The sequence below is a fragment of the Chamaea fasciata genome, unplaced genomic scaffold, assembly GCF_029207755.1.
Source record: "Chamaea fasciata isolate MVZ Bird 193981 ecotype frontalis unplaced genomic scaffold, bChaFas1.0.hap1 SCAF_2, whole genome shotgun sequence".
Lineage (NCBI taxonomy): Eukaryota > Metazoa > Chordata > Aves > Passeriformes > Sylviidae > Chamaea > Chamaea fasciata.
Window position 1 is genome coordinate 105,650,631 of NW_027094087.1, and position 19,254 is coordinate 105,669,884.

The 19,254-nt window shown below is 40.5% G+C and overlaps 1 protein-coding gene across 3 annotated transcripts in view; it reads right to left on the minus strand.

Moving 5' to 3' along the window:
- Positions 1-10,879: 10,879 nt before the first annotated feature.
- The window catches only part of TAB3 (TGF-beta activated kinase 1 (MAP3K7) binding protein 3), a 43,334-nt gene continuing 34,959 nt past the window's right edge, over positions 10,880-19,254 (minus strand). For all 3 annotated transcript variants that reach the window (XM_066176977.1, XM_066176976.1, XM_066176975.1), the window contains 2 exons: positions 17,633-17,716; positions 10,880-15,466 (listed from right to left, as the gene is read on the minus strand). In XM_066176977.1, the coding sequence (XP_066033074.1) occupies positions 15,318-15,466; positions 17,633-17,716 (233 nt within the window). In that variant the 3' untranslated portion in view covers positions 10,880-15,317. The remainder of the gene's footprint in view (positions 15,467-17,632; positions 17,717-19,254) is intronic.

Genomic DNA, 19,254 nt, shown 5'->3' on the forward strand with positions numbered 1-19,254 from the left:
GTTACAGTGAATCTGAAACTCAACCCCAGCATCTTTCATGTTCTTCCAGTGTCTAATGTCTGTAATTTACATAGAATCTGCTTTGAAGATTTTTTTTCTCTTTGTGAAAAAAATACATTTTTTGCTCTTTCAATTAGACAACTGCTGCATCTTGTATTATTGACAGGTTTTGCCAGAGAAAGTGGGGAAAATTTAAGTTGTACAGTTTCATTTCTCCTCAATTTTGAAAGATGTGTTTATTTCTGTTGATGTTTTCTAAAGATTATAAGTCTTCAGGTAGAGAGCTTTAAACAGTAATTATTCCTGTCAGGATGAAAGGGGGAATAAATGGACTTGTAGGTTTTTGCTATTTACACTGATGATATTCAGCCTTGCTCTAAATGTCATTATCTTTACAAGATAAAGTAACCTCTGTGTTATGGCATCAAATTTTGCTGCCTTTCTTAATGTATGCAAAAGCTGTCCAAACAACTGTTGTTTGACAGCTGTCCAAGCTGTCAAAACTAGTAACAAATAGAATGAAAATGAAATCTGTGGAAGACGTGGACAAAAAACTCTTTTTCTTATTGAAAAGAGAACTGAGCAAATGAACCAAAGAGACTTTTCCCATTAATACTCTTACCTGCATTTCTATTATTGCAAAGGTGCTTTAGTGCTGAAAATCAGAACTTGCATTAATATTGAGCTGATTTATTCCATATTTTCCTGTTAAATAAAATTGGCTTCTATAAATAAATAGACTTGTGTGTTCCAGGCTAGTACCTTTTTACTCTGTGTTGTAATCTCTGTAAGTGCTGCAGTTCAGATATTCCAGGAATGCACACAGAACATTGACTGCAGGACACTGTGCCCATTGCATTCTCATAAATATTCCTGTAAAGCACGTCAGGAGTGTCACACATCTAAATCAGCACTAGGCAGCTCTCAATAAATGTTTTTTTTTGTGTTCTAAGTTGCTTCAGGCAGAATTACATGAATATCCTAAATTCAGATATTTTCAGATAACATGAAACAAAATATTATTAATACCTTTGAGACTGTTGTTTTATTTACCCCAAGGCTCTAATTTGGGACAGTAATATGGAGGGCATGCCTTTGACAAACTGGATTCTTGCAGAAGTTTTGAGGGACACAGATTTTTTATTTCCCTTTGTAGCTTGGTTTTGAAGCCTCCTTGTACCTTACCTGAAGAATTTTAAAGGAATTAATTTTGTGCAGGAGGCTGTTCCAGTGTGAAAAATGCCATTGCAGGCTTGATACTGAAGACATGATTTCTTGTGAGCATAAACTCATGGACTAATAAAGTAATAGCTCAACTGGGGGTGCTCTACACAGGCTCAGTCCCAGCAATTTCACAGCTGTTTTTGGCTGAGTTGATGCATATCCAGTGTTGGGGATAACTCAATTTGAATTGACTGAAGGCAAACATCTTTTACCCTGCCCTTCTGTATTTATTAAGATTTTCCGTTTGCCTATTTTAATTTCATGAAAAATGGTAATGTCCAGCTAGGCATATTTTATCTGTCCATAGAGGGGGTCATGTTCACTTTTACTTCAGCACATTAATAATGGTAATTTCTAGTTTTGATGTAGCAAAGGATGTTTTCCTTTATTTTCAAGGCTTGTATTATGTATGCTGAACCTTTTCTTCAATCAGTTAAGATACGTAAATTATAAGGAACCAGACTTGGATGATCCTTGTGAGTCCCTTCCAACTCAGGATATTCTATGATTCTGTAGTTCTATTAAGTAGTTAATTCATGTTATATTGACGTTCATTAAAGTGGATTTTTCTAATACTACCTAGAAGTTGATGTAGGTATTTTTAACCATGAACTATGACTTGCTCAGATGATTTCCTTCAACAGCATGTCCCATAGCTTGTACTGAGATGAAGATTGTGCAGTGTTAATTTTGCTGTATGGGACTGATCAGGAAAGCAACGATGGTGTTTTCTGTCCGGGTGCCCGATGTCAAGGCTGGGGTCACACCGGGGCTGTGACAGGTTTGGGTTCAGCACATGGTGTGTGACACTGGGCCAGTGCAGGGTTTGTTCCCGTGGTTCACCCCTTCCAGTGGGGCAGCAGCAACACTCAGCTGCTGGCAGAGGATATTGTGGGAATGCACTGGCTTCAGTGCTGTCCTCTTGAAGGTCAGCTGCCTAATAGTTCAAAAATAGCTTCCTTCCATTGTTTTGTTAGGAAAGTAACTACTTCATTATCTCAGCTCAGGATTAATGGAACTGTTTGATGAGTGGCTGGGAGAGAGGAAAAGAAAAGCTTTCCAGGCATTCCTTTGGTTTACGGCTTATCTCAGTTTTAACAAGTGACACAGCAGCACAGCACTGACCTCCAGAGAAGGATGCTGAGCATGTTTGTACATGGTAATTTTACTGCATCTAGCAAAGGACCAATGGTATCAGCAGGTTTGCTCAGTGTTGGGAAAGGTGAGACAGGGAAAGCCTACAAATATGATTGCCTGACAAGAAATACTGAAAATATAAAACCTGTGAGTGAAATAGAAATGAAAGCTAGCTAGAAATGAAATAGAAATGGCAGGCAGGAAGACAGCGATTAATTGGTGATGAGTTAGATGATAACAAAGGGGCTTTGGGGAGTAGCCCCACCAAAGTATCAGGGAAAAGGTAGACAAGAAAAAGAAGTCTTTAGAGTTTAGAATACAGAGTGATATGGTAATGTAATAGTTCTCATAGGCTGTATGCAAAGTTTGTAAGAGTTGTATCTTGCGCTGTTTGGTCACTGTAAAGTAGAATATTCAACACAAAAGAAGATATAATGTATAATGTAACGAGGTGTTCTCTCTCTTGCCCTTTTGCTTTTACCTCTTATACTTCTCTCTTGCATACCCCGCTCCTACCTTCCCCTCTTTTCTCACCCTGCCACCTCTCTTACCCTGCTCTCACCTCTTAGCTCTTATCTCTCTCTCTCACTCTCTTTGGGGCTTCCCTTCAGCCGAGGCTGGTGGCTGCAGGCAGGCCCTTTTACCCACGACCCTTGCAATAAAACCACGTGTTTCTGTAAGTGTCTCAGGTTTGCAGAGTTCCCTCTCCCTGCCGTCCATGGATGCTCTTACAATCTGGTGCCCAACGTGGAGTGCTGAGCACAGGGACTGTGGCATGTGGGTTCTCATGAAAATCAGTAAAACTGACCACTAAACTCCTTGGAATACAAGACATCACCCTGAGAGCCCCATGCCTGCAGATAGAGTGCCTGTCTATGAATCTAAATTTATTCCATACAATGACATGATCTTGGTGAACTTCGTCCATTTACCCTTGTAGTGTGTGGTTTTGCCAGGATTTGGAATGGAAAGTTTTGGCTGAGTGGCAGCCTTGGTGTTACAAGTAAATATTGGTAACTGCCTTAGTAGTGGCCGGGCGTGGTCACAGATTAATGCCCCCACTGCAGTCTCAGATGCTGAGAACACAAACACTATCCACACTATAAGCACCAGGAGCCAATTCCCAGAAGGCAAAATGTTGGTTTCTCTGCAGTGAGAGCTGAACAAGAAGAAGCACAGTTGCTCTATCCTCCTCTACCTGACTTTCAGACTGTTACACAAGCATCACAATGATCAGGTTTCTCGAGGCACTCACACCACCCTTTACCAATTTTTCTAGGCTATTCTGGCTTATTTGGATGCAGGATCAAGTGTTTGGACACAAGTTGAAGTGCTGATTGGTTTTAGCCACCTTCAGAAGCCAGGGGATGCTGCAGAGCAGATTGTATGAGATGTATTGTCTCTGCAGCTTCAATTCCTGTAAATCCTGGATAAATTCCTTTGTCCAGGTAAATCTCTGGACTCTTGCAAGCCCTTTCCAATTCAAGAAATCTTTTCCTGATAGTTACTTAGGTCCTGCAGCTCACTGTGGACACCGACATGTCAGTGGAAGTAGTTCAAAACCGTACTAGTGGAGATTTAGACCGGGTATTAGGAAGCAATTCTTTACTGAAAAGGTGGTCAAAACCTGCACCAGACTTCCTGGAGAGGTGCTGCATGGCCCAGGGCTGTCAGTGTTCCACAGGTGCTGGGACAATGCCCAAAACAATCTGCTTTAACCTGGTCAGCTCTGAGGTGGTCATTTCAGCATTATGCAAGTGATCAGCCCCTCTGGGACCAGCTCCAAGCAACCAGTAAACTGGATTGTTTTATATTTGTGTACACACACACATCTGCACTCCCAAACATCCTGCTAGCAGGGCAGGTAAAAATCAGGTAAAACTATCAATATCTTTTTATCAGAGGAAAAGAAAACCAAACCAGATATGAATACCCATCTTGTGGTTCATGTCATGGATACTCCCTTTGTAAGGAACTCTCTTTTGTTAAATTCAATGATTCAACTGCAGTGGAACAACACCACAGCAATTGCAAAACTCCATATATTGGAAAGTGAGAAACAAAAGAAAAAATTCCCTTGGAGAGGCCCATGCATCACACCAATGTCAACTGAGAGGAATTCATATTGGTTTTGCTTTCAAAATCTGCCAGGGATGATAAAGCTGAAGGTGTGAACTGCTGCCATGCACACAGAGCTGGAGACCTTGCCTTCTATTCCTTCCATTTCTCCTCCTGGAAGGAACAGGGCACTGTTTCAGTGCTCAAGTAATACTGTTGTTCTTTGTAGGTAATGTCTGAAAGCTTAGAAAAGGGGTTTGGGATTAACCTGTCAGAAATCCTGAACTACTGCAGTGTGGGAATAAATGTGACCTGAAGACTAAGAAGTTTGTCTTGAAGGAATATTAGATTTTACTAGCATCTTCTCCTGTCAAAGCTGATGAGCAAAACCAAGTCATACACATTTAGTGCTACTAGTGCACCTTTCAGAATTAGTGCAGCACATCTGGTAGCCTTACGTTAAAAAAATCAAAAAATAAGGAAAAAGAAAAGCAATAATGATTTCAGTGAAGGTGTGACATTTAGAGCCTTAATCTAGATTATATCTCTCCCTACAGCATGGGAAGGGGTTTAATCTGCTGCAGACTTTTCATTGCTGATATCTGAAATGGTGGCAAACTGAACATATTACTTGATAGAATGTTAATGTTGGTGCATTCCTGAGAATCACCCCTGAGCTAATGAACTGCATTGTGATGTGCACTTCCTTGTAGGAAAGAAAAGAGGAAATCAGAGAGAAAATGAGACTGTTTAATTGCTATTTATTTATTACAAAATAATATTGAAAGTATAATCTATATTTTATCTGACCCTTTTTCATAGCTTTTGGGAAGAGGGTAATAAGGGCACCATTGCCACAGTGACAATAATGGCAAACTTGGTGATCCAGTGCCCCCCAGTGTGTCCACAGATGACACCAAGCTGAGTGATGCAGGTGACACACCTGAAGGATGGGAGGGCATCCAGAGGGACCTGGACAAGCTTGAGAAGCAGGACCATGGGACTCTCTTGAAGTCTAACAAGACCAAGAGCTGGTGCTGCTCCTGGACTGTGCATTCCCAGGCAGCAGCACAGACTGGGAGAAGAGCTCACGGAGAGCAGTGCTGAGAGAAGGACTTGGGGGTGCTGCTGGGTGAGAGGCTGGCCTGGAGCTGGCCATTGGCACTTGCAGCCCAGAAAACAAATGGTGTCCTGGGCTGTATCAAAGAGGAGTGGCCAGCAGGTCCAGGGAACTGACTGTCCCTCTACTCTGCTTTCATAAGACCAACCTGGAAAGATAACCACTACCAAGAGGATTTAATCCCAATGTCTTGAACACAGTATTTAATGTAAGTAACTACACCGAGGTACCAACCCATCTTTCTCTTGATTTTCCTCACTATCACCTTACTCTTCTCACACCTGAATACTGAATATTATAAATAAACATAGCATCTGGCTGTAGTTCTTCACAAATTCTGTCACTAAACTCTTAAACCTGTGCAGTTTCAAAAGGAGTAGTTCAAATGGGCTGCCCCAAAATCAGACAGAGAGAAGCAGATGCCCTGAGAAGTGACTAACACCATGAGAGGAGCCCATGTTTGAGGGTGCTGAGATTTCTGAACGCTAATGGCACAGCACAAGTGTCGACCTCTTCCCGTAAGAAAGTGGCATGAGGGTGTGTCACATACACGTGTGTCTGTCACAGGGCAGTGACCTGCAGGAGCCCAGGGAAGCCCTTGCCTGCAACTCGCAAAGGCAGGTGAAAAAATGTGATAGCTGAAAAGGAACAGGACCTTAAAATGATCTGAACATCTGCAAAAGCTAGAAGAGCCCAGACAAGACAAAATTAATATCTGGGAGATAGCAAGTTATTCCTCTGGATATGGAAGAGGTCCCTCATTTGTCAGAGCAGAGAATTTCTTTCAAAAGTTTCTTTTCTAGAATAAATTTGATGCCAGTAGAATTTGCAAGCTGGAAAACTAGCAAAGTGGTTATCTTTCACTTCCAGTTTTAAGGAACAGCTTTGAAAACTACTGGGAAACATTTACACACTCTACATTTACTGCTGCAATAAACCCGCTTTCCTTTTTAAAGCCAAGCATCATCACGTGGGAATTCCACACATTTGGTGGTTTTCATAGCTCATGGAAACATCTGTATTTCCCTCCTTGGTGTAGAGATGATTAGAATCTCACCAGAATACCCGAATAGTGCAGCTGTATTTAGTGTAACACCCTGCTATTGCTGAGCTGCAATGATCCTCACACTGGATCCTGCACAGGTGGGAGCACACAAACATCCAGCAAGGATGCCCCAGCAGCAGGGAGCAGGCCAGACTCTCCCTTTCCCCTGCTGCTGGCATCTCTGCTTGTGTGCATTCGGGTTCTCCTCCAAAAGCTTTCTGGCCTCCTGGAATGTGGCATGGTATCCACCCACCCTGACCCAAGAGTACAACTTGGATCCTCATAATCTGATTTTCCACAGCCCCAGTAGTGTGGATGTCCTGTCAATGCAATATGACAATCCCAGTTCATTCCCAGTGAGGCAGAATTTATTTGGAGAGGGCACCAGGCCATGGGAATCCTTAGAGATGGACGAGCCAGGTGCCTGGAGCCAGTCTCTGCATAACCATTGATCCAGGCAGATCAGGAATGACAAAAAGGCAGAGTGACCATGGTTTCTCAGCCCCACATATTGAGAATAAAGCTGGGTTTGAAACGGTCAGTCTCTCATGAGAGAGAGCTGAATTCCTACTAAGATTAAAAAATAATAATAATAATAAAAAAAAGACACCATAACAAATCAGAAATGCTAGGGCCTTGCACCTCAGGCTCACTGGAGGGGAAAAATCCAAAATGAGGAATTAACTATCACCAAGCAAGAAAGCACATGGATACAGTGAACTCATTCTTTTCTAGCATTAAATTCAGAGAGAACTTGAAGTTCTACATGAACAGTGGCCTGGGATATGAATTGCATCAGCTGCCATTCCAGATGACCATCTCAGAATGTTTAATAATGGTTATTTTTCATGACATATCCTGCCTGCACACAGCTGTTCAACACTCAAGAGTTGACTTTAAATGTTCATAGTTCATCTATTTGGATTTTGTCACTTGTAAGAGTCTACTCCATTTACAGAAATGCTGCTGGAGAGAAGGTAATGCTCAGCAGGTGAACATTTGCACCAAGAACTGTTGTTAATTTGGAAAAAATTTACTGTCCATCAGATAACCTTGGCTAAGAAGCCATCAAATACATGCGGAGCCTCCTTGGCCAAAGAGGATGTATTTCATCTTGGATTAGTAGTGAAAGGCAAGCAACTGGGAAAACATGACAGAACATTTAAAGGGCACATGGTATTTTGCTGACAAGTTTAATACTGCTGTAGTGGAAAAGGATTTTGCTATCACTGTTTTGAATCATGGACCTCAGTTTTACCATTGTGATGCAGACTGCTAGATTAATGTTGTGCATGCAAATCACTGATCACATGATTGATTAAATAAAAAACTAAGTCCAATTTATATGCTTTTAAAACCAAATCCATTTCAAATATCTCAACTTTGGTGTATAACACAAGGTATGTAAATTTTGCTGGCAGTTGTTTCACTGGAGGTAACAATTCTTACTACCAGCATTGGCTTGACTTACTTAAAAGGGCACCAGGATTCAAAGCAGCCAGTCTGCTTCTCAGCTTCACTGAAAAAAGCACTAAAGCCTGCAGTACGTTTCAAAATGACTTTTTTTTTTAAAGAACTGCTTTTTTGATTCATAGAGTATTTATCCAGTTCTGTATGATACAACACTGACCTGAGGTACCAGTGTTGTGAGGAAGAGTGTGAACATACACACAGCTTGTTATCTACTCACTGCAGCTTTGAAATTTTCAGAGATTGAAGGATGAACATCAGGGTCACCTTCGTGGTCATACAACATTATCAGTCAAAAAAAATGTAAAAAGATAAAAGGATGTCTGTTTGGCTTATGAACAATCAGTTTTGAGACAAATGGGGGGCTGGGGAAAATGTAAAATTAGTTACCTGAACAGCAACCAAGCCTGCACAGGTGGGAGCAGGTGAGGCTTCAGGATCCACGGTGATGAAAGTCACCCAAGGCTCTCCACCACCACAGCTCTCACCACGAAGCAAAGCAAGGCATATACAGAAACTTAATTAGAGGGAAGGATTCACAAGCTCTCATGAAGCTCAACAACTTCTCTGCAAAGTTTTCTCAGACCCTGCTTACTCCCATCATCCACCTGGAAAGTGTATTTGACTGTCACTCTCTGTGTCCTTGGGGGCCAGGAGGCTCCTCCACGTGGATCTGACTGTGGGCAGTCACACCAGGCACTTCTCCAGCCCACAGGGTATTGCCAAAGCAACTCCTGTTTTGCAAAATCATTAGATTTAACTCTACGGGTCAAAAGTAGAGAGTAATTATTTCAGGTGAAATGAAATATAATATAATTCCCCAAGCCTGAAATGTGCAAGACTAGTTTGGGTACTATAGAACAATCCAGCAGAGAGCCACTGAGAGTTTGGGATGAATATTTGAGCTGTGACTATTCCATCTCTGCAACCAACACCAGAATTTGGCACCAATTGCACAACACATTGTTGAGCTGTACCAGCCTGGAATCAGAATATCACATTAAAACCTATGAAAACCTTCCTCACCTAGCAGCTTTTTTCCTGAAGTATTCCATATTTTCCCTAAACTTCTTTTCCTAAAACTCTTCCAAAAGGTAAAGAAGCCTTTAGTCAAAAGCAAAGCAACACCTGCATTGCACATTTTTCATTCCCAGGCTTTGTGGCTTAGTTTCTAAAGCAGTAACGGAACCATATTGACTTCATAGGCAAATCTGGCAAGAGAGATTTTGTTAACTTAAAGAAGGAAGAAGGGACAATGAATTTGTACCTTCAAAATGGAGCTAACAAAAGCAACAAATACTTTCAAGGTTATAAGTCTTGCCTACCTGGAAAATTACCTGCAGGGTTTTTTTGTTTTTTTTTTTTTTTTTTTTTTTTTTTTTTTTTTTTTTTTTAACTCAATACACTACTGTTTTCTAGAGAAACAGAGTATTTTCTGAAGCAGAGTGGCGCCACTGAAAGGGGCCTTTACAGGTCTGGCCTGGCTTTACCGTCAGACTGGAACATGTCACAATTTAGCTGTGACCTTTTGGCTAAAAATTGTTCTAACAAAGTCCATTATTTAACAATTTCACAGGGGTTCCACAAAAAATTAGGTGACCCACTGAGTACACAACACTTTGAGTCCAGCTGTTCAGACAAAATCAGGTATCAGTCACTTCCAAAAAGTGCATTTACAACCAGAGATGGTGCAATAAAGAATACACAGCACCTACCCATGACAGCATGAACTATCCTGACTAAAAGCAGCAGCACTAAATTCCAGGAGTACTTAGCAGACCACAGGACAAACCATCTCACAAAGAGCCACAGGTTCAACACATGGTTCACTGCTGCCAAAACAAAGTCATTCTGAGGAATTAATCAACCAGTTTTATGCAATTTAGGCACATCCTCCTCATGACTTCAGGGAAACAACAAAAAATGGTGACCACTTGTTGTTAGACTGGTTAGACTGTTAGACTTTTGGCTCTGTGTGGTCTCCATTAGCACAATACACTTGACAGGTACCATAACGTTTTTGGTTCGGGTTTTTTTTTTTTTTTTTGCATCAGTTTTAACTGCAAAGATTTCTAAAGCAACAAAAATCAAACGCTTAATTAAAATACAAACCTCTCCTGAAACTGGGATAACTTCAACCTAGCAAAAGGAATGCAAAATGAAATTCTTACCTGTGTTTCCTGAGTGAGGACAGCAGGCTTGTCAGCGGGAAGGCGCTGAAGAACCCTCAGTGTGTGTGAACAGAAGGTAGCAGAGGAGCAACTGCAGAGATGCCGAGGTTTGGGCTGTGGAGAGCTGATGCTGTCGAGGAGATCCAGAACACAGCCCTAGAAAGTGTCTGCACTCAGGTTTGTGCATTTCCACCTCTCCACCCTCTCCCAGAGCAGTGCCTTTCCAAGAGGTTAAAGCAGCAGAGGGACTGCTGTGATGCAGACACTCACAGTACTGCTGAGAAGAGGGATCCAGCCCATCATTCAGGCTACAGTCCAGAGGTGCTACAGCAGGTAAAGCTACTCCTTCAGTAATGACCTTCCACTCAAAGGCAAGGGAGAAACGCTAAGGTCAACCTCACATTCTGAACCTGCTACATCCTGTTTCCACAACAGAAGCTGCACAGAATATCCATGATCTAAATGCTCATTCACATCCATGGGAACAGGATTTGGACTCCAGTTCAAAATTCAGCAAGTGCCTAATGATCACCAAAACAAAAACCCCAAAAGGCCGGAAACAAACTTGCTACAGCTACAGGTCCAAGTGAGGGACCAGAAACAGTAAGGCTATGAAGGCCAAAAAAGGCTGCACTTTGAAAATGCTTCCTACTACATACAAGACCAAATGCAGGATGTGATGTTTGCTTAGTTTTATTAATTTATTTTTGCAGGAATCTGCAACTTGGAGTATGCACTTTCTGGAGGTACCATGCATGCATAGCCTCTGAATGCTTTTATACAATTTCATCTCTTAGTAATAAGTTCATTCACAGCATACACAAATCCAGAATGTAGACACCATATATACAGGATTAAACAAGATCGTGTCTTCTTTTTTTAATGAAAAAATTTAACAGGGTTTCACACAGCAGGAAGTATGGATTAGATACACCGGTGCCACCATAAATAAATAAGTTTAAAGAACACAATTTTTTAAAATTGGTTTCAAAGATACTGGAAATCCAGGATTATAATATTGCATTAACTCCATTGATTTCTGATTATTACAAGAAAAAATATTTGCATTTATGGACATAAACGAAAGCCCCAACTGAAGAAATGTGGCAAAACTCAGTCATGTCTGGGTTCACGTAAGACTGACATTTTGAAGCGAAAACAACTGCAGCTGCACACAGAGACAGTACTGACTGTGAGATGTGATATCTGTGCATGTCTTCCTTCCATGTGGGATTTGGAGTCACTGCAGTACACAGCACATCAATTCTGTGGTACCAAATTGGCTGTTGAATTATTTATATCCAACCAGCCACTTCTTATCAGGATAGTCATGTTCACATTCTAGGGTACACCACTGGATTTTAAAAGAACTATCATCCTGATGACAAGCTTGTTTTTAACATATTTAATATTCTCACATTCTTTTTTAAAACATTCTTTATTGGTTTCATTTTGTCCCCATTTCTACTCAAGTATTTCTATTTCCGTTTCAAGGGATTTTACAATCAATATTAAATGTAAAAGTATTTAGAAATTGAAAAAGTATTTAGAAATTGAAGTGAGAAATGTATAGCTGGGAGAGATAAAGTAACTGAGAGAAAAGGGTTTTTTTAAAAAAAACAAAATGTGATTCAGTAGCATATCTTAATCAGAAAGTACTGAGACCAGCTCTTTTAAGAATTATTACACCTTTTCACCACACCTCCCATTTTTCAGGGGAAACACACACATACCACAGACACACAGATACACAGTTCAATCTGATCTAAGACTACATTTTACAAAGTACTTCCTTTTGCTTGACTTCCCACCCCTTTCCTCTTCACCCAAACAAGACTAATAATTACATCAAATTAAAAGCAGATCCAAAGTTCAGGATTTCTTTTGGTTTACTATGTTCTGAATAATTTTCCACAAGCCCCACTCTAAATAAACTTTTTAAGAACTAAAGTAGTATCCTATAATTAAAGGGAATTCATCTTGATAGCACAGTAAATATAAAATAAGCTTTATAAAATTTCAATGAACAGTGAGATCATTTTGAATAACTGAATGTCCAAGTCAGTTACAAACTCTACCAATCTAGTAGTAGCATGATTGAGGGAAAGCTCAGTCATTATGGAAAAAACAAAACACAAGTAGTGCATTAACTCAACACAACAGCATCAGTGTCCCAACATTCTCACTCACACACACACACACAGACATTTTATACAATACAGTGCATTTTGTAGGCCAGCTGACATTAGGGTTTTATGTGCATTCAATAAATATTCCATAAACCAATCTTTTTTGGTATAATCTACAATTCAGTTGGGGTTTGAATGGTATCACCTGCTTTCAGAAGGAAAATGGATCTTCCAATAATCAAAATACAATTACATTCTAACAAACTAGAAATTTTCAAGCACCATGTCAAGTCTTTACTATTGATGTTTGAGTATGGGCATTTACAAGTAAAAGAATACAACAGAAGGGTGTGGTGGGGGGTTTTTTGTTTGTTTGTACAAGCAACAAATGAGAGTAATTGAAAAAAAACCCAAGTAAAATCATTGGTACAAAAGACTTATTTTTCAATTTAATGGCGCTCACTCACTCTTCCAACAAGTATCTTGCTGTGGTGGCAGCCTGCCTTCTCTTCCTCTGGTGAAGCTGGGACTAAGATTTGCAAGTCTCCACGTATGGTTATTGCAGTTCAGGGCATTTTTGGACTGAATGCATATTTGCACCTCCTCCTTTGAAAGTATCTATTCTGTCTGAAAATGGCACAACTATATTTCTGCACCCCTACTCTCATTTGCTGACTGTCACTTCAGTTGCTATTTTTTTGTAATTCCAGCAAAAACAAATGCTTCTAGAACTTCACCAGAAGTACAAAGGAACAGAAAATTGAAATAACACAATGGCAAAGGCATCAGAATAGAAAAGCCATGAAGTTACTGGTATTGTTTGGAGTAATTCATTATACAGCTGATAACAGCAATGCTTCCGCTCATCTGTTTTCTAGTTCTCAGTTTTGTCAAACTGTCCACTGACATGCACAAAATTAATATTTGCCTTTTAATTTCGACTGACAGTAATTGACAGTAACTTTCTTACCCCCTTCCACATGTGATGAGCTCTCCCCACAGCAGTGTAAATCACTAGGAAGGAAGGAAAACTATCTCTGATGCCTTTGACTTAGTTTTGCACATCAGTGGTGCACACTGATTGCTGGACATCTCTTAGCTTATTTAAAATTATCCTGAAGATTTAGTTAGTGCAAGAACATATTGAATAATGCCAGATAAAATAGTGGTTCCTCATCTAAGATCAGCAGTTCAGTTCTTACTGTTGTCTTTATAAACTGTGGGAAGAGAAGACACCAGATTGAGCAATGCAGTCAAGATGAGTTTATCTCTACCCACCCCTTGCAAATGCTGTTTTATTTTAAATAAGGATTCAGACATATGATTGTTCTACCACAGCTTAGCATGTTATCACACATCAAGAGAACTGTGGTAATTGACAATATGGATGTGGCTGCCATGAGCTAAAAACAGCTTAAAATGAAGTAGTTTAAAACTCTCATGGCAAATTTTGCTTTACCCAGTCAATTACCACAATTCAGCCAAAGTGATTGGCTGCATCTCTGAATTGTGATGAAGTTATACCATAAAAACTCAAATGCACTGTACCAGCCTCTGACCAGTACACAGAACACCCTACTCAGTCACACAGTTGTGTCACAGGATCATTCAGCTGCCCAAACCCAAGTTTGATCTCAAAGTATCGAGTGCTTTATTCCCACAGCCTGAAGCATTCAGACAGATTGAACATCACCTTTAGAATACAGTGTATCATAGGCAGATAAGTACCAGTAGGATTTTCAATTGCAAGTCTTGTGTTCTTTAACCTATGACAAATATTTTCTGACCAAAATAGAAAGAATGCAGCGTGTAATTCTTCAGGATCTGGCATCTGCTATTTTGTACAGGCTGGTTTATTAATAATGTGCAAATAAACTTTTACTGAAGAGCTGATTAATTATCTTCCAGCTAATTTTGATCTGGGGCACAAAGTACCTTCTGTGCTGTAAACACCATGAATTCTTCACAAACTGGAAACTGAAAAGGCCTAAGGAACTGGGTACAAACTCTTCTCAAACACAACCATGGCTGAGCCCAACTCTTCCAAATGGAATTTGGAGCAGCCTGTGTTTGGCATATGTCACTGTGCTGCTGCAGAGCACAGGCTCAGAAGGTTGTACAGAAAAGCATCCTTTGAGCTTGGAAACACGACGGCCCAATGAAAGCATGCAGCAGGATTTTCATCTGCAACGCGGTAGAATTCATTCTCGGTTTATTACCAGTGTTGACACAGCCAGGTGAGCACTGTACAAGCAAACGGGATTGTAAAAAAATTACCTCTGATTACACTCTCTGTAACACTCACACCATTCCTCATTTAGTCACCTCGGGTCACTATTTCAAACAGTAATTTTTTTGTAGACATAAGTTACCCTGAAAAAAAGCAGCAATTACAAATACCCTTCTCCTTGGTTTTTTATACATTGCAAAATTTATCATTGCATTTACCTGCCTTCTTTTTCAGTAGCTTACAATCTAGAAGCACAGGGAGCCTTTGTTTTCCAGCTAGCTGTGGCCAGGTTAAGTCAGCTCTGGCTCTTCAGTTTTTCCGGTTAAGTGTAACACTTCACACCATTACTAAGAGTCCTATAAATCTCTTAAAAAACAGTAGTTTTGGGTTGGTTTTCTTAGAGCCACTAAGCAGTAACTATAACCACAGGAATAAACACCAGTAGTTATTTGCTTTCCTGCATACATTCTTCTCAAAATAAATCCTTTAACATTTTCAGGTTCGTTTTCTGCTTTGCTCACTGCAATGGGAAGGAACTTAACCCTTAATTTATTTATTTTCTAGTGCAGCAGAAGCAGAAACATCCTAACATGTTACTCCCACCCCTTGCAATATGAAGATTGTTGACTGGCAAAGGCCGGGCAGATGGACTGAAAGGTTCCCCATGTTTCCTTCTCTTACAGCTGTTGGCTTGAGAGCCTGTGTTCAACCCAGTGCAACCCCTTCCTGAATTTCAGGTGTATCGTGGCATTTCACACTGTTCACAGCGATTTAGCGCTGGGTGATTTAGAAAGGTGCAGCTACCACAATTCCATGGGGCCCCTTCAAAGTCTTCATCTCTTGGCTGAGTTCGTGGAGTCTGTTTGGAGCTGTTTTGATGCTCTAAAGAAAAGCCAAAAGAAAACATTTTATTTCAGAACAGAAGGATTAACAGTCAAGACCACACTACTGGAAGGTCACCTAACTGAACAGTATCTTAAAATGAACATGGAAACCTTTTCCCAAAGCACTTCTAATTCAGTTTGTAAAATCTGAATATTTGAAGTATTTCACTTTTGCAAAGAGTCACTTAACTGTAACACCTTATAACCAAGAAGAGCACTCACCACTGTCAGGTCACTGATACTGCTAAAGGTTTAATAGCTTAAAACATACAAGTTTGCTACTGGCACTGTAGCACCATCCTATTAAGGTTTACACACAGCAGTCTATTTCCAAATTTTAAACTACGATAACCCTGCTTTACCTGAAGGAGAAAACTACTACTAACTTAGCTGCTTCAGTGACAAAAGATACATTTTTCTAGCATTTATTGAGGCTGAAAAAGAATACAATCTGAGAATATGACAGGCCTATTTCAAAATAAGACAATTCTTCCTCATGCCATTTAGGCAGGGCTATAGGTATGTCAAACAGCATTTACGTCTGTTTTCATTCATAAAATCAGTATGTATGCAAATCACACATTAGGCCTTTACCCACAGAAACACTCAGTTTTTCATGTCTCCTGACACCACCTCAGGTTATCTACTCTAAGTAAGGAATACTTCCAGGATGTGGGAACACAGCAACTTAGAAAATGTTAATATTTGTTAACATTAAAACATACCTAGAAGGTATGGCTAGGATACCCAACTGCTGAACATCTGAGAACTTATGTCTAACAAAGGCTTGCAATTTGTAACTGCACACAAAGTAATTTGCAGTTGCTGCCCCACCTGCTAAGAAATGCAGCAGATGCTGACGACAACCTTAGTGCAAACAGTACTTAAGTCTTCGGAGAAAAACAAAGAAAATAAAAGTAACCTCTTTACTTAGATGCAAAGTCTCCAGCCCAGAAGCTGCAGAGTCAGGTCAGCAGTACTTGACCTCACCAAATTCCTCCTAAGCCAGGCAGTGTGGGCACTCACTGCGTTCCATCAACTGGCCAGATGGCAGCACAGAGCACACCCTTGTCTGCCCACACCCGTCTGCCTGCCCACGCTTTCAACAGCTCAATATTAAACAATATTTATTATTTAAGAAAAAAAAAATGATGTCTGCATGTAAAAATCCAAGCTCTGAATACAGTACAGCAACCCTACAACTGATCTCTAATAAGCTGGCAGACAAAACCTGGAAGCTAGTTGTACAAATCCTTACAAGGCACTATCTTCCTAACTGCCAAATAAAGTAACTTATTTCACATGAGTTTTGCACATTGTTTTGCTTTGAAATATTACATAAAATATGGCAGTGTAATTAGGAGAACGTCTTCAAGCACCACAGAGTTAACAATTCTTTAATCAACTGCATGATCACTGCAATTTAAGGTGACCCCAGGCAGCTGCCTGCACACCACAGCTCACCCGATGCTACTGCTGTCCTGGACACTACCATCTAACACCGGAAACTCCTCCCAGTGTTATCTTTTCTTTGAGACACAAGCAGCAGCTCTAGGCTTCCTCTTTCTTTTGAGTTTCCACACAGTAATAATTTTATTACATTGAGAGGTAAAATACTTGCTTCAAAAGAAGAAGAAAATTTCCTAATATGAATTCAAAATTCACCTACAGAAACCTTTGTGGAGTGTTATCATCAATCAGAACTCATTTCTCATTTAGAAATTTTGGTGTCAGGGAGAGTGTATGACTACTGATTCAGTAGAGCTACTTCTTTTCCACTAAGAAGTGCAGTACATGCTAGTAACAGCAAGAGGAGACACAATATTATAAATCTTATCACATATAACATTTTCAGGGAAAAGATCGCTGTTTTTTCCATATAAGAACATAGTATCCCACATTGGCTATTTCAGCTCTTTTTTCTAATAGGGAACAACTACTCATAATCAAGGTGGTATTAACAGAACGTGCATTTGCAACAATCTGCCTGAGGAAAACAAGTTGTAGCCAGGATTACTGCACTTACAGAAAAATATTCTGGTTTGAATGACAGAGAGAAAAGTTAAATAAGCAGAGCTGCTTCCTGTCACCATACGGTTTGTTTAAAAAAAGAAAAAACCTCCCTAAATGCAGATTTGGTGATGATGCCTGTTTGTTGACCTACCTTTTTTATATGGCTTTGGTGGCACAACAGGACCAGGCTCTATGTTATCATAGAAGTTACACGTGGCTTTCGGATCAAAGTTTCCTGTCAGGAAAGAAAAGGAAGTGTAACTTGAAGGTTATTTAAATGTCTATGCCAGTGATATGAACATCCAAAGGCTTCTTATTTTATACATCTTTTTATTATGACATTATATCTTAGCTTTTTCACAAGTCTTGTCACATATTCTTAGTTTTCCGTCAATCATAGTAATTTTTAGCAGGGCAATCCCATATTGAAAAATTAACTCCAGCTCAACATTTTGTATTGCTGTGAAAACATGTAAAATGTATGTCTTCCTACAGGATACTTCCTTGATAAAAAAGGACTGAGTATATCCTAATCTTTTTGATTCTATTTAAGACAAGTTTCTGTTGCAAAAAAGACTTTTGAAAACCCTAGTAAATTTCTGTTTGCCAGCCTCTTGGTTGCAACCCATTGTTCAGTTCTCTATTACTAGGCCACAGCCTTTGTCAGCAAAAAGCAAAAAATTTAAGTGAAGGATCTTCACAAAGGAGTAATTTTTTTAATATGCTCCTGACAAAGTTACTTTATGTCACCATTTTCTTGCTAATGGAATTTAACTTGGCCAACAGAAGTATTAGCAAGACAAGTTTATTAGGTTGCAACTGAAAAAACACCCACCTTTTAGAGATAAGTTGTCATTGCTAACGTAAATTGAACTCTAAAAAATCCAAATATTCACATTTAAGTACATGTCATATTAGAACCATAGGATCATTTAGGTTGGAAAAGATGTCAAAGATCATTGAAGTCCAACCACTACCCCAGCACTGCCAAGTCAATCACTAACCCATGTCCCCAGCTGCTGCATCTACAGGTTCTTTAAATACCTCCAGGGATGGCAACTCCACCACTTCCCCAGGCAGCCAGTTCCATTGCTTGACAACTCTTGCCCTGAAGACACTTTCCCTAATAATCCAATCTAAACCTGCCCTGGTGCAGCTTGAGGCTGTTTCCTCTCATCTGCCACTTGCTACCTGGGAGAAGAGACTTCACCTCGCCACAGCCTCCTTTCACATTATTGAAAAGAGCAATCAGGTCCCCCTGAGCCTCCTTTTCTCCAGGCCAAACACCTCCAGCTCTCTCAGATGCTCCTCATCAGACCTGTGCTCCAGACCCCCGCCCAGTTCCATTCCCCTTCTCTGGACTTGCTCAGCCCCTCAGCACCTTTCTTGTAGTGAGAGGCCCAAAACAGGACACAGGATTTGAGGTGCGGCCTCACCAGTGCCCAGCACAGGGGGAGAATCCCTCCCTGGTCCTGCTGCCACACTATTGCTGATCTAGGCCAGGTGCCATTGGCCTTCCTGGCCCCCTGGGCACATCTGGCTCATGTTCAGCTGCTGTTGACCAGCACCCCCAGCTCCTTTTCCTCTGGGCAACTTTCCAGCCACTCTTCCCCCAGCCTGCAGCTCTGCCTGGGATTGCTGTGACAAAAGGGCAGGACCTGGCACTTGGCCTCATTGAATCTCATAAAATTAATCCTGTCCCATTGATCCAACTTGTCCAGAACCTTCTGCAGATTGGTCCTAACCTCCAGTAGATTAACATTTGTGACCATA